Consider the following 9652-nt stretch of genomic DNA (forward strand, 5'->3'; position numbering starts at 1 on the left):
ATCATACCAAATCTGATCCGACAATCTATTTTAATTTTTATAGCATCTCGATCCTATTTTAGATTTTCTTTTTTACGATTCCACGAGGTCAGTAGGGTCTTACACTGGATCATGGTGCTACGATCATATGGAAGCACGGTACTGTTTAAATTATAAGATGTATTGAAAAATAATGTGAATAATTCCCCCCAAGTTTATAAAAATTAATTAAACTTATCAAAATCAGTATTATGGGCTTCAATTTTTACAATGCATTACAAATCTTACATAGCCCACGTTGACTAACCCCGTGTTGAGAACACGACGGTAGTTAAGGTGGGCCGTCGACATAGCCGGCCCACTGAACTCCACACAGTTGCACAGCCCAATAACCCATTCGTCTGGCTAGGTTAGAGGCCAGAGAGGGGTGAGGCACAGTCGCTTTGCTTCGCTCCTCCTCGCCGCCGGCATCCCGCTCGTCCTCGACTCCGACTCCTCGTGCGCATCGGGGCGGAAGGGAGCGGCGGCGCGAATCGACGGAAGGAGACAGTTCCCCTTTCTCATCCACCTCGCCTCGATGCTTGATTCCCCAAATCCAGGTCAGTCTCTCCTCTCTAATCTTTGATGTTCGATATGCATCCTTTATCTTGCTTTCGACAGCAATTTAGTCTCAATTAGAAATTGGTTTGATTTTCTAGATGAAGAAGGGATATAACTTTAAAATCATTCTACCAAGTCCAGTCCAGTGAGTCCACTCCAACCCAGAAACAATCTGTCACTTACTTGCATCATTTCAGCAATGAAGTATTTAATGTGGTAGTTTGATGAAATTATTGTTGGGTTAAACAATTGCTTTGATGAAAGGTCTACTCGCCTATTTGAGATGCATTGCTTGTCTTGATCCAAGGAATTCTTTTACCAATTATGATGAGGATAAGCTCATTGAACTTGCTAAGATATATGCGGCTGACCTCTTTTGAATATGATTGTATAGTCCTTAGAGATCAACTTGACACATTTATCTGTGATATAAGATATGATTTCGATTTCTCAAGCTGCTCTGACCAAGGTCAACCTTGCTGTGAGCCTGTGAAGATGGTTCGAAGTGATACACACACGGTTTTTCCATTGGTATATCGCTTAATTGAATTAGCCTTATTTTTGCCTGTTTGCTACGGCTATGGTAGAAAGAGCCTTAGCTATGAACATTATTAAAACTGAGCTGCAGAACAAGATGAATGATTAGTGGATGAATCACTTACATATGTATAATATCATTTTCTAGATTCAACTTCAGGTTCTCTACGTAGTACTGTTAATGAATAGTGAGAATTACGAAGATACGCCGTGTTAGGTGTTCTAATGAAATTTTAGTTTAGTCTTGTATTTTTTTTCTGTACTTTTACTGTACTTCGTTGTATGATTAGAAATTGTATTTCAGTCTTGCATTTTATTTTTCAGCACTCGCACTGTACTTCAGTGTATAATTGTCATGGATAGTTTTAGCCTTCGATTTGAGCCCTAGTCGTGTAGAGATCATGGCTCCGCCAATTGCATGTATATGTATTACTTGTTTGGTAGTGTTAATAATACCTTTGTTCATGATTAGTTGGAGAACCAGTGATAAGAAAATGTGGAATCTTATTAAATCAGCAGACTCTGATATATCTATTCTGACACAGGTACTACCAACAATTGACGAGAATCCATCTGCGGATCTGCCCCTATGCCATTGCAGCACCGTCTCTTGCCGCGCGATTAGCCATCCCGCAAGGCCGTGACGCAGCCACCCCTGCATCGGGAGTCGGGGCGCTCCCATCTTCCTGTCGTGGGTAACACCCACAGAGCAGCTGTATGCACTGATGACTGACCGGCAAGCCATGGCTATGGGCAGCAGCGACGGTGACGTGCTGTATGCCCGATGCCTGGTCACACTGTACCTGCTCAGCCCGCTCAATGTGTTCGCGCTCTGGTTCATGTCGGCACCGTACGGGAAGCTGTCCCGCCCGGGGTGGGGTCCCACGGTGCCGGCAGCACTCGCCTGGTGCCTCATGGAGAGCCCCACCCTCTGGCTCCCACCCCTTGTCCTCTCCGCCACCACCACCTCCTTGTCAACCCCGACGCTGCGCGTCACCATCCTCCCGGCGGCGCTGTACATGCTCCACTACGTGCACCGCACGCTCGTCCACCCACTCCGGCTTCTCCGCTTGCGCCGTGCCCCGGCGCCCATGCCGATCCTCATCATCATGTTTGGCTTCAGCTTCAACCTCCTCAACGCCTACATCCAGGCACGTTCTTGGGCGCTCGATGCTGTGCCTCCAGCCACCGCCACGCCACTCACTGTTGCCCGCTGTCTCGTTGGGCTGGCCCTCTTCGTGTGGGGGATGTGGACCAACATTGCAGCAGACAGGGAGCTGCTGAGGCTCAAGGAGGCTGGCAAAGGGTACCAGATTCCCAAGGACGGGCTGTTCGATTTGGTCGCCTGCCCCAACTACTTCGGCGAGACCGTGGAGTGGCTTGGCTATGCCCTGGTAGCATGGACGCCTGCGGCCTGGGCCTTCTTCCTCTACACCTGCGTCAACCTCGGACCGAGGGCGAGAGACCAGCGCCTGTGGTACATCAGCAAGTTCGGAGACAAGTACCCGGCGTCGCGCAAGGCGTTCATCCCGTACATCTACTAACTGCTTTCACTCACCACTTGTCCTCTGTTGCTGTACGTACCATCCTGACTCTCCTGAGGATACTGTTACTTCTATTGAACAACCTGGATTCACACAATTGTCATGCGCATGCGGTTCCATTGATTGAATGAAATAAAAATGAGTTGTGTTGTTCCTGTTTGTCCCACATCTATGTCTAGTTTTTGCCAATTTTATATGAGGGACAGCAAGATAGTCTCATAAAGGATGACTCAAAGTCTCAAACTACCTTGCTGTCACTGCAACTCAATTGACAACTAGAAAAGAACAGAATTTTTTTATTGAAGATGATGGCTAAAGTTTCTTTCGTATGTATGTGACAGAAAAAATGGGAACGTGTGCCTGAACTGAGCATCCTTGATGGATCAGCTGAATTTCAACATAATTGGAGTCTTGGAGGTACAAAGTTCTTATAGCATCCAGAGTTTCTGAAATATTGACATCGTGCATCTTTGTGTGACAAATGCTTTTTACCTTCCTTTTTGTAGACATTACAATGTAGGATCCGGTGGTGATATATGATAAGGAAAGAGCGCAACTTGGTTGGATCCGTGGATCATGTAGTAGGAGCCATCCGTGGATCATTAGTAGGAGCCCTAAGTCTATTATGTCTTCCTTTCCATGATCATTCTTACATTTGAACCATGAGCTGGACATCCACTTAACCATTGGCTGTATCACTGATGGAGTTGGAGAAATTTACTGCTAAGCCTCGAGTCCTCAGAATCACCAGTACTGTTGTCACTGAAGAATGCCAATTGCCATCCAAATAAGGCCTGTACTCATAAGCCCATTTGGCTGAAGAGAAGGATGGATGAGCATGTAACAGAGGCTGGTAACATGGCTACCTATATTCTCCTGTTCATGGTGAAATGTGGTCCATATTTTGCATGATACGATGGAGTTCATCTTGTATGTTTGGCCTGAATTATCATCTGGCATTTATTTGGAACAAAAAAATTGGATTCAAATAGATGTTTTTAGTGTTAAGCTAGATTGGTTTAATAGTTGAATACTGCAACTAGGACATGCCGGTAGCATTGTGTTGGTCTTTTGTGATTGTAAATTTTCCATGTGAGAAGTTCATGTAATTTGATTATAGTTTCAAAAGTGTGTGTAGTACACTGCAGGATATATGTACCAGATGAATGATACTAGTTGCAGAAACTATATTATTCTCTGTTTCTGGCATAGCGTTGACAGAACAACAGAAATGCTTTAAGTGAACTAAATTTTCTGATGACCAACAAAAGAAAATGCAAATATTTAACTTTCTGATGACCTGTAAAAGATAATGCAGATACTTTATTTAAATTTCAGCATATCTGTCCGTTTATTTGTCTGTCTATCTGTCTTTACAGAAGTGCTTTTCTGATGAGTGATGGCACGCACAAGAAAATGCAGATATTTTATTTAAATATCTTCATCTATTGATTTATCTATATCTATCTACATGGACCACTATATATTGGGTTCAAATATTTTCTTTATTTGTTTATTATTATTATTTGTTATGATTGCATGTATTATCACTCTGGGTATAGACATCATGTGACATGTCATCAAAAACCACTTGCCCCAGGAATGATTTTTTCTTTTGAAACTTCCAGGAAGGATCGATATTTAACTATTTATAACGCCTGCAGTAAGGAATGATATTTTCTTTTTTAAGCTTCCAGGAATGATTTTTAACTAGTTAATACCTTGCGCATTGCTGCGGCCTGCGGGCAATTACATAGCACTTCGGCCTCATCCTTTTTCGTTTATGTTTATGCTTAACAGCCAAAGTTTTCAATGTTAAATTTGAAGTTGACTTTGGGATTTTTTTTTTCATCTATTTAATTTTTTTAGCCTTTGCTTGTAGATCGTTAAGAACACGTATATAAAAGTTTTATTCATAAATTATTTTTCATTTGCAAATATGCCGTTTCGTTTTTTCCTTAAATCAGCCAAATGATAGGGCTGCTAGCAAATATACAATATTTGGGATTTTTTTTCATCTATTTAATTTTTTAGCCTTTGCTGGTAGATCGTTAAGAACACGTATATAAAAGTTTTATTCACAAATTATTTTTCATTTACAAATATGTCGTTTCGTTTTTTCCTCAAATCAGCCAAATGATAGGGCTGCTAGCAAATATACAATATTATTGCGAATAACTTGGTAGAAAGCTCCAATGAAATTTCCGAGAATTTGTTTATGATCATACACATAAGTGACGGTACAGGAAATATTCAGCAGTTTGCCAAAATTTCGAATGAAACAACAAAAGGCTACAGATAGAAGATTATTCATTGCTCGTTAAGATTTTTCCAATTAAAAAAACAAAAGCATGCAAAAAATATTAACTGAAAGGCATCTTTGCTATTATTATATTTATTTGTTTACAAAACCATCCATCTGTTCATTTACACGTCATGGATGGTTTCATACTTTAGCAATCAGGATGCTCGCGTTGAAAGTCTACAAAGTATCAAAGATAGCAAAGTTTATTCATAACAATTTGATATAGAGGGGAAACATAGTACTGTAAATCTAATCCTTCATAGTTTGACTAACACATTAGTACTATTTCTTAGGCTCAACACTGATGATACAATTTAAATGAAACAAAAGTAACTACAAATTTGATTAAATGTCACAATACAAAGCTACAAATTTGTTCAGATCTCTGGGTCTTCGCTACACAAACTATAATTATATATTTATTATTTTCTAGATTATCTTGAATAATCTGTTGCTTTGTTTTGTATGTTGGGGAAAAGGTTCCAAATACAAACTAATGAACACAACCTTTATAGTTGCTCTTGTATGTGTTGATGGAGTAGTACTAGAATGTCAAATCCGATCTTAGATTATTATATTTTTAAACGAAAAGAGTATATATCAAGATAGACCACACGCGACCATATATTAGTAATACTCTTATGTGAAAAAGGTAAGCATAAAGTAGGGGGTCCTTAGAGGATGCGTGGTGGGATCCAACTAAGGGGGTTGGTGGGGCCGTGGGGCAGAGGTCGTTTTGCATGGAGGGTGTCGACACGCAGACGATGTGGACCATCAATATGGATTGTTTGAAAGTAAAACTGTACTATTTGATATGAGGTATTTTCAGTAATAATTGATAAAATACCTACTTTGCTTCTCTGGTGCTAAGGTATTGATAGTACATGAACTCGAAGGTAGGTGTAATTTAGGATATGAAATTGTAAAATGCTGTTGGGGTACACAAATTTGTGTGATGCATACCAATACAATATCAAATCGATACACATGGCTAATCTTACTACGTCAGATATTGATTATGACATCACGCGCATAAGTCAAGACGCATGAGATGTGCTATTTTTGCAGATAACATCTATATTTTTTTATCTTGTACTTCCTTATTTATATCTTATATGTTTCCTATATATTTTATATGTCTTTCTTTTTACAGGTCAGCGTGAGTTATTCTACATTTACCTAAGCATCCACGCATTTAGGGCATCTACAACAACGTTTATTAATAGGCTCTCTTGGTTGGCATAGAAGTAAATTTGATGATGTGGAAGAGAGAGAGAGGAGAGAAAAGGAAAGCATCATTGCTACGCATGACAATGGAGTCTACTCTTAACATTTATTAAAGAAAATTCTGTCGCATGAGGGAGAAGAAAAGGAAATAAGGGAAATAAAAAAATGTTTTGGTGTAATAATGGTTAATAGATATGGTTATTGTAGGAGAATAATCTCTAAGTGATATGTATTAACTAAGAAATTATATTGGACTCTATATTTGTACATGCCCTTGTGTGGTTTCCTCCTCACGTGCATACGTGGTATTCTAATCAAAGTTTAATGGCAAATTTTGCTACAGGACACCTAAAATTTGTGTAATTTGCTGATAGACATCGAAAAAACGTGTCATGGCTGAAAGACATTCTAAAAAACTGGTAATTTGCTATAGGACACTTTCGGCTCAATTGAAGGGATGGATTCCAAAAAAAAGACGAGAATGCCCCTCTGGCCACATGCTTCAAACATGGTGTTAGAGTAAAAATTAAGAAATTTTCCAACTCTAAATTTTCCATAGCCCAAAGTACATCACTAGCATACACCATATTTCATTTTCACTCTAGTATCGGCTCAAAAAGCTTTTGATCCTAGGGTCATTCTTGTCTTTTTTGAAAAATTTCTCTCTCCGATTGAGCCGGAAGTGTCCTCCAGCAAATTACCATTTTTTTAGAGTGTCTTTCAGCCATAACACGTTTTCAGGATGTCTATCAGCAAATTACACAAATTTTGGGTGTCCTGTAGCAAATTTTGCCAAGTTTAATCTAGTAAGATTAGTTATGGTATGTCGTTTAATTTTGGCATTGGTTTCACACAAGTTCTCGTATAACCAGAATAAGAATTTTGCAAGTTTGTATACTGATTGCACCATTCAAATCAACTAGGAAGGAAGCCCGCGCAGATGCGCGGGCAATTTATTTTTTGTTTATAAAAACTACCGAAAAAAGTCATATATCATCATAAAGAAGCACATATTACCTCATAACTTTACCGTAAAAGAAGGAAATATTTATACCATGAAATAGGCCATAGATTTTGATATACTAAATGATAATGTCTATCATATTCAAACAAAAATCACATTATTTCAGTTATATGTAAACTTACCTATCATCATCCTTTGCAAACATAATATGAGTTTTGATCTTTTTTCTTTTATTATACATCAGTTTTGATCTTTTTTCTTTTATTATACATCTAATTCACCTATACATGTTCATGGGTATATACAAAGGAATACTCTATATTGTCAAAATTATTTGTACTAATTGTTAACACAATTTATATGAGAACGACATAATTAAAAAGATAAAATATGGTTCCATATGACATTTTCGATTGTATGTATGTTTTTTTTTTTTTGCAAATGGTAATCTCTTGTATGTACGTACTTTTTTATGTTTTTTTGACAAATATTTTTCTCTCATATGAGGTATGGTGTGCGTATGTGCATTCATAGGGTGGGTGTGCACGCGTTTATATGTCTGCCTATAATTGCCTTTTGAATTGTTAGTTAAAAAATATTTTCAAGAAAATTGGTGAGGGTGGCATGAAGCAGCGCCATGGCAGCGTGACTTATTCGTCAACCTTGCAAATAGCGGTCGATACATATATGCATAATTTGAGGAAAACCTTAGGGCTACAAAGAAAGAAACAAAAAAACTACCAGACAGGGTGGACCATATATGCACTCTTCTTTTTTGATTTTGATATCTCCGGTGTATGTGCGTGCATAGAGAGGGATTAGCTGGTTTTTAGGAGCGGGGGCTTACGTGAATATATCTAATTTAATGGTTGAAAATAATGGATTCACCGGTTTAAGTGCAAATCGATGGCTAGATGTTTTTTTCCCTTATATTTTTTCTTAAATTTTCTCCTATTTATTAGAGCATCACATGGTATCTCACAAGTGTTTGTAGGAGTATAGGAACGCTATTACTTATACTCACAATCTACTTGTAGTCAACTATCGTTTCTTATGATTTTGTGGCATCCTCTATTTACCTATCATTTTTTATTAATGGTTGCCCACATAGTATCATCATTTATCTTTGGTGCTTGATGACACACGTGCTTACTGGATGTCAACTAATTATTAGGTGCATTGTGCATTGATGTATCATAAGCAATATAACTTGATGATTAGTGACACGGGTTTGTATATAGAACTTACTACGTAGGATTTAGCGGGGACATATGATTGATATATTATAATATTATTGATTCAAAAAGTATATTTTGTACCACATATTTACTTTTAGTACATAAGTAATAAATTTATGGTTATGTTCTAAAGTGCTTATTGGATTGGCTACTCCGTTATTTGTCGTGACCACGCTTACCGAATTGCTAAATGGTGTGTACTTTAAAAAATAATTTTTATTATATAAGTTTTCTGAAAAACAAATAAATCCATTTTCAAATTTTTAGTATTAAATACTCGATTAATCTTGTGCTAATGACTTATGTCGTTTTGCGTGCCCTGGATAAACTAATTCAATGAGCTAGATCGAACGAAGTCAAAGCCCTGGATTAGGTGTTGATATGGTGTCAAATGAATATATTTGATCTTCAGCTTTCTAATAATATATGAATAGAGTAAAAACATAATACATGAAAATATATTTATGATAAATTTAGTAACATCCTTTTGCCATATCAGTATTTTTTACAATAGGGAGTGAGTAATTTTTGAAAATTCTACACACAGTTGAAGTTGTTTTTATTTTGGAAATTGTAAGTCTAATTTAATTATAACATAATCTATACTTTTAATTTATTTATATTTTTTATGGATGTTTCGATGACATGCGCCTAATTTGAATACAATTCAAAATAGCATATATTTTTAACTTAAAGCATAGTTAATATTTTTTTTAGTTATTAGTTTGGTTCCATCTAATCTAAATGAGAAGAAAAAAAAGGAAAAATAAGCATGCGGGACCTGGCGCGTGTATGTACCGTACATATGTACATATTTTTTCTTAAGCAGGAATACCTGTGTACATAGGTATGTACTTTTCTTAAGGAGGAATACCTACGTATCTAATGCATGTATATTGTCCGGTAGTGGCATTACGATGTGGGAGTAATTTTTAAGATAGATCTAATGGTTGAAAATAAAGGATCCACCAGATCATATAAAAACCGATGGTCGGATGTTTTTTCTTACAATTTCTATGATTTATTAGAGCACCACATAGCGGTTTAGAAGCGTTTATAGGGTACTATGTGGCGGATTAGAAGCGTTTGTAGGAAGTTTATCCTCTTGATTACTTTTTCTCCCTTTTTCTCTTTATGAAAATATTTACAACAATAATTTTTAAATAACCACATCCTTCTAAATTATGTATATTTATTTGTGGCAATATATTTTTTATCGTCATAATTTTTAACTTTTAAATCATACGTTCATTTCTTT

The 9652-nt window shown here is 37.2% G+C and overlaps 1 protein-coding gene across 7 annotated transcripts; it reads left to right on the forward strand.

The window, feature by feature from the left end:
- The first annotated feature begins 419 nt into the window (after window positions 1-419).
- On the forward strand, window positions 420-3869 carry LOC9272051 (protein DEETIOLATED 2). 7 transcript variants are annotated; one of them, XR_010737273.1, is made up of 5 exons: window positions 420-578; window positions 678-1110; window positions 1662-2692; window positions 3002-3077; window positions 3167-3869. XR_010737273.1 is itself a non-coding variant. In XM_066305083.1 (3 exons), the coding sequence occupies exon 3, from the start codon at window positions 1842-1844 to the stop codon at window positions 2658-2660; it is 819 nt and encodes a 272-aa protein (XP_066161180.1). In that variant the 5' UTR covers window positions 420-578; window positions 678-1110; window positions 1662-1841; the 3' UTR covers window positions 2661-2824. The 7 variants fall into 7 exon arrangements, 3 of the variants coding, with proteins under 3 accessions (XP_066161180.1, XP_015615378.1, XP_025877056.1); XR_010737272.1 differs by having other exon boundaries at window positions 678-724; XR_001540964.3 differs by lacking the exon at window positions 678-1110.
- The last annotated feature ends 5783 nt before the right edge of the window (window positions 3870-9652 follow it).

Source organism: Oryza sativa, chromosome 11 (genome assembly GCF_034140825.1).
Source record: "Oryza sativa Japonica Group chromosome 11, ASM3414082v1".
Lineage (NCBI taxonomy): Eukaryota > Viridiplantae > Streptophyta > Magnoliopsida > Poales > Poaceae > Oryza > Oryza sativa.

What these genes read in the sequence shown, in the direction of transcription:
- LOC9272051 (XM_026021271.2), top strand. Translation starts at nt 1,901, where the DNA reads ATGCCTGGTCACACTGTACCTGCTCAGCCCGCTCAATGTGTTCGCGCT.